General features: G+C 36.2%; 1 protein-coding gene across 1 annotated transcript in view; it reads left to right on the top strand.

The window, feature by feature from the left end:
* The window catches only part of LOC107635833 (STE20/SPS1-related proline-alanine-rich protein kinase), a 24041-nt gene continuing 17286 nt past the window's right edge, over positions 377–7131 (top strand). Inside the window, exons 1-17 of the mRNA XM_016339395.2 lie at positions 377–880; positions 993–1372; positions 1637–1681; positions 1780–1861; positions 1956–2024; positions 2111–2281; positions 2361–2426; positions 2912–2980; positions 3071–3193; positions 3324–3394; positions 3611–3832; positions 4410–4516; positions 4657–4751; positions 5201–5242; positions 5913–6059; positions 6152–6200; positions 6302–6377. Of these exons, the coding sequence (XP_016194881.2) occupies positions 689–880; positions 993–1372; positions 1637–1681; positions 1780–1861; positions 1956–2024; positions 2111–2281; positions 2361–2426; positions 2912–2980; positions 3071–3193; positions 3324–3394; positions 3611–3832; positions 4410–4516; positions 4657–4751; positions 5201–5242; positions 5913–6059; positions 6152–6200; positions 6302–6377 (2006 nt within the window). The 5' untranslated portion in view covers positions 377–688. The remainder of the gene's footprint in view (positions 881–992; positions 1373–1636; positions 1682–1779; positions 1862–1955; positions 2025–2110; positions 2282–2360; positions 2427–2911; positions 2981–3070; positions 3194–3323; positions 3395–3610; positions 3833–4409; positions 4517–4656; positions 4752–5200; positions 5243–5912; positions 6060–6151; positions 6201–6301; positions 6378–7131) is intronic.

Below are 7131 nucleotides of genomic sequence, written 5' to 3' on the forward strand. Positions count from 1 at the left end.
TTGATTCCTTTTTAAACCAGAGCAAATAATTAAACATTTTAGGAAAAGTCTAGGGGGCCACCAATTTTATCAAATTATGGCCAGTATGTAACCATTAAAGAAGAGTGAGCCATTGGATAAAATTTCACATTAATCTCATATCATTAAAAGCTTCATTGATGACTATTTGATGGCTATAAAGCCCCTAGCATTCCTCAACATTTTATTATAAGATTTTAATTTGTTTGCATGGTTTTTTTTGTTTAAAGAGTGAGAAAACAAGGGAGCGAAAGAAAAGGGCGAAAGGGGTGAAAGAGAAGCAAGAGGAGCGAGCACGTGGGAATCACGTGAGAGTTAGTTGCGAAACAGAAAATAGAAACAAGAGGTGGCGGGAGAGAAGAGTTTTAGCTGAGCTGGGATCTTCTTTCTTTCCATAATCCACATACACACACTCTCTCTCTCTCTCTCTCTCTGCGGCCATACCAATGAATGAATATAGATAGGGTCCGAACAATTCGAAAATGAAACGAAAGCCCCAACCCAGCCCATTCCCCATTAGTTTCACGAGAAAGCTGCGCAACCTAACGCGACCTCTCTCTATCTCTCCGTCTAACTGACTAGTATTCTCATCTTCACTCTTGTTCATTTTCATCATACTCAATTTTAAATTCAAATTCGAAAGCATAGGATTCTTCAACCGGAGAATAGAATGAAGGACAAGGACAAGGACAAGGAAAAAGAGGCGGAGAAGAAGAAGTACCCTATCGGCGCCGAGCATTACGATCTCTACGAGGAGATTGGACACGGCGTCAGTGCCGCCGTCCACCGCGCGCTTTGCATCCCCTTAAACGAGATCGTCGCCATCAAGATCCTCGACTTCGAACGCGACAACTGCGATCTGGTTCGCCCTTTACCTTTAATTAATTTCGATCCGTTTCAATTTGATCGTCATCGCCTAAGCTATATACGATATATGTATGTATTATATGATGTGTGATTATTGCGCGCGGCAGAACAATGTTTCACGCGAAGCACAGACGATGGTGCTGGTGGACCACCCTAACGTGCTGAAATCGCACTGCTCCTTCGTGAACGAGCACAGCCTGTGGGTTGTGATGCCGTACATGGCGGGCGGATCGTGCCTCCATATCCTCAAGGCCGCGCACCCCGACGGATTCGAGGAGGTTGTGATTGCTACCATCCTTCGCGAGGTCCTCAAGGGTTTAGAGTACCTTCACCACCACGGACACATCCACAGGGACGTCAAGTCCGGCAACATTCTCATCGATTCCCGCGGCGCCATCAAGCTCGGCGACTTCGGTGTCTCCGCCTGTCTCTTTGATTCCGGTGATAGGCAGCGCACCAGGAATACTTTTGTTGGAACACCTTGTTGGTATAACAATTATTATCTCTCTCTACCTTATTCCATACTATGAATGAATAATTGAATATCCAACTAAGCACAAAACACTTTTTATATATGTGCTTGTGAAAATGTCTTCTGAAACTACACACTGCATGCTAACAGGATGGGACAGATATCACTTATGATCGTATTTCATGATCATTCAATAGACAATTGTGTGTTCAATAACGTCATTAAGGGTCCGAGATTCAGTTGACCTTTGGCTTCTTTTTTTTCTTTTTACGTTTGTAGGATGGCACCCGAAGTAATGGAGCAGTTACATGGTTATAATTTCAAGTATGTCTATCGTTTTACCACAATTTTGTGTTGTCCATTTTCTTTCTAGTCATCATTGCGTTAGTATTCATTTCTAAGTGTTCCTTTCTTTCTTCCAGAGCTGACATTTGGTCATTTGGCATAACTGCACTGGAGCTTGCCCACGGTCATGCTCCTTTCTCAAAGTTTCCCCCAATGAAGGTGCGCTTATTAGTTTTAGATACACAAAATATTATTTATTTCAACCAACCATCTTCCACCTCATTTTAATGATTTAACTCTTCTACATGGCCAGGTACTGCTTATGACTTTGCAAAATGCACCCCCCGGCCTTGACTACGAGAGGGATCGAAAGTTCTCTAAGGTCAGCTCATGGTGAATACACTTTCAACATTAATTCATTGTTTCTTTAGTTCCTTTATTCTTACAATATTATTTTTCCTTTTTCAGTCATTTAAGCAGATGATTGCTAGTTGCTTAGTGAAAGATCCTTCAAAACGACCCTCTGCAAGCAAGTTGTTGAAGCATTCCTTCTTCAAGCAGGCTCGCTCCAATGATTATATTGCACGAACACTTTTGGAGGGGCTGCCTGCTTTAGGTGACCGCATGGAGGCCCTAAAGGTTCCATATTATTACCACTAATTTCCCCACTCCTGTTTTGTTATGAAATATATTTACAGTGCGATCTTTTCTGTTGCAGAGAAAAGATGAAGATATGCTTGCACAAAAGAAAATGCCCGATGGCGAGATGGAGGAATTATCACAGGTAGGAAATACAATTACTAACTGTTTACAGAAACTGTTACCATTTGCGCCAGAAATTTAGGCCACTTGTTCTGCAAAATCTTATTCTTTTCTCACAATATGTACTGATAAATCCAACTTGTGCTCCTTGTTGATATTATTACATCAATAAAACAGATATCTGTTCTCATTCCCATGAAAATAAACTAGTATCCACTTTCCTCTGCACATAGATGACAAGCACCTCAGTATGTTCCTTATGAATTCTTTTAGAATTATACCCAATTGTTGGTCAACATCAGGAAAACAGAAGCTGAGTAAGAAAATCTTGCTGTTCGTATATTTCATTTTGTCAAAATATGCTGTATTGCCTAACTGAAGAATGATGTGATAGATATTCTTTTATTTTATTTGCTCATAGAATGATTTATGGTTTTTTTAGTTGTTTGAGATAGTGGTTTCACAGTGTAACAAGCTTATAACATTAAGGGTGTTAATCTTCTTTAGAACGAATACAAACGGGGAATTAGTGGCTGGAACTTCAATCTTGATGATATGAAGGCTCAGGCTTCATTGGTAAACATGATGCCCGATCTTTTCTTCTTCCAATGAAGACAAGACTCTTGAAGTTAAGAAATTACTGATTAGATTTCTCATTTCTTCTAGATCCATGATTTTGATGATGCTATATCAGATATCAATCATGTAGCAAGTTCAGCTTCTTTATCTTCCCTTGATGTACAAGATAAGCCGAGTGCAAGTCATAATCCCTCTCGAAGTGTTGATCTGGTAACTATAGACATATTTTTTCTGTCTCATGATGATATTTGCAGTCTATTAGTAATATCTGCTATTTTCTCCATTCTCCCTGTTAACAAATTTCTTTTAATTGGTAGTTCTAATGGGTAATACTTCACAGGAAGATATTGATGAGCTACAAAATCAATCAGCTTCTGTTCCAGCAATTGATTACACAGTAAATGATGCCAAGTACGTTTCTGTCATTTATCTGATGTCAGACAAGTAAAACCATTTTTCTTGACATATTCAAACTGTTAAAGTTGGGATTAAAATCTTATAAAATTGTGGACCAATAGTTTTATCTAAATGGCTTGAGAAATATTTTAAATAAAGGATAGCTGTCCCTAAAATCCATAAAGGTAGTATCAAGTTAATTAAATTTACTATCATGTTTTTCCATTCTAGGATCAAGTTTGAAAAATCTGACGATGACTCTAGCATTACCAGTTCAAGCCATGAACAAAGCATTTCACTAGCTTCTCCGTCCTGTCTTGATGATCGTGTGGACCATAATGTGGGAGAAAAATCTGATGTGGAAAATGGTATGGCTATCCATTCTTTTCATAGAAGAGGATCTTCATCAAGCATTTTACCTGAAGTAACTCTTCCACAAATTCGACCAGAAAGGTGAACGCTAAACAATGCAGCGAGTTTAATTATTTTTTTTTTTGTGGTGATTTCATTATGAATATTCCATGTTATAGTATTGTATTTATTTTCCAGTTCATTTAGTTAAATTGTTTGGAAAAACAAAATGTTCGCTTGACCATTTTTCTTTTTAAATCTGGGTGAAATACTTTTGTGTTTGATGATTGTAAATAATATGCATATTATGATGGATATTCACTGTGAAACAAGTTAATTCCAACTTTCTCCGAGGAAGCACAGAAATCATAATTATATTCACTCATCCTTCATATTTTATTCAGGAGTCTTATAAATATGCAATTTTTTTTAAATGAAATGTCCTGAAATTCTGAAGGGAGAAGGATAACATAGGTAGTGCACCTTTCTGTGTTTTACTATACCATTTCTTCTCCTCTTCAATTACCAGAACTTATATATAGATTTAAAAAAACGGTTATTTATCCTATCTAGATGTACTCTGCTATAATGCCCTTATTTCCTTCATTCAACCACTTCATTATCTCATTCCATGTCCAATCAGCATTTATATTTACTTATTTAGCAATATGAGTGACAGTGAGAAGCCACCCAATCTGCCCCAGAGCACCTCAAGTGGCAACGCAAATTCACAGACAGGAGAGGACGTGCTTACTGAACTTCCTTCTAAAATCTCAAAATCATCAGGTACTTGTCTATACACATGTTCAAGGGAGCAGCAAATATTTTTGTGCTAAAACAGAAAACAAATGATATAGAGTTGCCAATATCTTGAAGCATGCAATGGTTACTTCTGCATTTCATAATAGTTGTCATTGTTCTTGCAGCTAATGCTGAAGAGACTGATGAGAAAGCAAAGATACCAGTTGTTCAGCAGAGAGGACGTTTTAAGGTTACATCTGAGAATGTTGACCCAGAAAAGGTGAGTAATAACTCTCTTATTTATCATTTTGGAAAATTTTCAAGTGTACTGGTATACCGGTGTTTCAGTGATTTTTAACCGTTGATTTTAATTATAAAAAATATATATAATATATATAATTAATATCAATAATTAAAAATTATTGATATATCTATATTACGGTACACTTACAAATCTTTCTAAAATGATTCCTATGTTGGGTCACAAGTTATAAAATCACACAAGAAATGAAAGTCAAATCCCAACTGTATGGTGTGCCATAGTCCCATTGCCACGTATACCTTTTCAATATTTCAGATATAATTTTTTTTTTTGAAAAAAATATTTCAGAATTTAATATTTTTAACGGTTAAAAATTACTGAAACACCGATATACCGGTATACTTGAAAACTTTCCTATCATTTTATGTTCACAAAGACTGAATACTAAGTGAAGTCCTCTTATTCAGGTGGCCCCTACTCCTGTACTGCAAAAGAGTCACAGTATGCAGGTTGGTGGGTTTTTTATAATTTTTTTCTCCCGGTAGATAGGTTGGTGGCTTTGAGGTTTCGTAAATAAGTGCATAACCCTCCCGTTTTCATTCCTCAGGTGGGGAAGATCCCCAAAGGATATTATGTTCTGGGCTAGTCCTTTTCTCCAAACAAATATGTTTTTCCTCTTTTACATTGATTCTGAATTTATTTGAATGTATGCAAACTAAGCAAATTTCACTAGGTAGGGTGGAATAGATAGATCAAAAAACGTAATGACATGCTGACATAAATTACGATTAATAATTAAGTCTTGTATAATACTTTCATCTATAGTTTTTCTTAGATCAAACAGTGTTCAAGTGTATACTACAATTTTCAAAATAATTGGCCTCCATCCAAATTGACATTTTATTTCTCTTCCACTTTATAGAGGAGACACCAGAGTCTGGATTTGCATTTAGTTTGTGAAATAATGGTGTTTGATTTGCAACTATATTTATCCAAAAGTGTTACTACCATTTTGTTATAGAAAAATGTGGCTTTAGATTTTGTAGTATTAACTTTGTTAATTAGATTAGTACTAAGTGTTGTTCTACCATATAAATCTGCTACTATATCATATGCCCTTAACATGCAAATATAATTCTTAATTTGGCATCATCTTTTTCTAAACCGTGGGTTATGTAGATTATTAGCCAGCATAGTGCTCCTGCTCCTCTGCCTTCACCATTACCGTTACTGTCAGCATCTGATGCTACTATATCATCAAATCTTTCTGGCTGTTCACTTTTCCCTTTGTTGCACTCTGTGCTGCAGACAAATATTCTTCAAAGGGTATGTTCAGCCTTATGGTGATGTCTCCTTCAGTTAATATCCAAGTGTAACCGGTTTTTTCTTTTTTCTTTTTTTTCATGATCTTTTAACAGGAGAGCATTTTAAGTTTAATGAAGCAAATCAGTGCAAATGACACCACAGGTTAACCATCAAAGCTTTATGTTTTGTTTTAAACCCATTTCCGCTGTTTTCTTTACTCCTCCTTTTGCACATTTTTAAATTCTTATTTGTCAACCATGCAGCTGATGCCACGTGTATCCCAGCACAAATAGCAGCTACTGAGAAATCTTTGGTATGTAAATACGGCTCACTTTTTTTGTTGTTGCAACTCAATAATAATCTATTTGCAGATTTGTCCATCTGAGAACTTGTGTATTTGCTGCATTGCACGAAAATTGGCCTCAATAATGGATAAAAAATAATGCTAAAGTGGGGTGTTTTCAAATTTAATTTTGTAACTATGAAAAAGTTCACAAAGCTTAGGAGGTTAGCTTAATTACAAATTATAACTGCAGCAAATTTCCTATATAGATGTTTGACAAAGTTCTTAGGGTGCTAATCTAGTCCCATCTGGTCGGAAAAAAGAATAATTAAAACATAAAGTAGAGCCAATATTAAGGTCAATTACCTATATGTGACAATGGTAATCTAGAGGTCATTTGCTGCAAATCCTGTACGCTTGTAAGATACATGGAACCTCTTTTTTTTTTTTTCCTTCCTCCTATAAAGGGTCTTTTTGTGAGTTGGGGTCTTGAAAAGGAAGAGAGAGAATGGCAGAGTGTAAAGAGTAAAATGAATTCGATCTTATTCTTTAAGTCCTCCTGTTTTCTTTATTCCCCTCCAAACACTAACTCATAAACACTTCCTGGCAAGATATACCCCAGTAGTTAGATAGGAAATAATCTGAATTGCTGAGTTTTCTTGCTGTCTTACCTTTGTATTTCTTGCTTTTGTATTTACCCCAAGATTATTTTTTTTTAAAAAAAATATTTCTTACATGAATGCCTGTATAGAAGCTTTCCCTTTTTCTTTTATTGCTTAAGGAAAACATTGTTTATGCATTAATGCAGCT

The sequence above is a fragment of the Arachis ipaensis genome, chromosome B04, assembly GCF_000816755.2.
Source record: "Arachis ipaensis cultivar K30076 chromosome B04, Araip1.1, whole genome shotgun sequence".
In the NCBI taxonomy this organism is placed as follows: domain Eukaryota; kingdom Viridiplantae; phylum Streptophyta; class Magnoliopsida; order Fabales; family Fabaceae; genus Arachis; species Arachis ipaensis.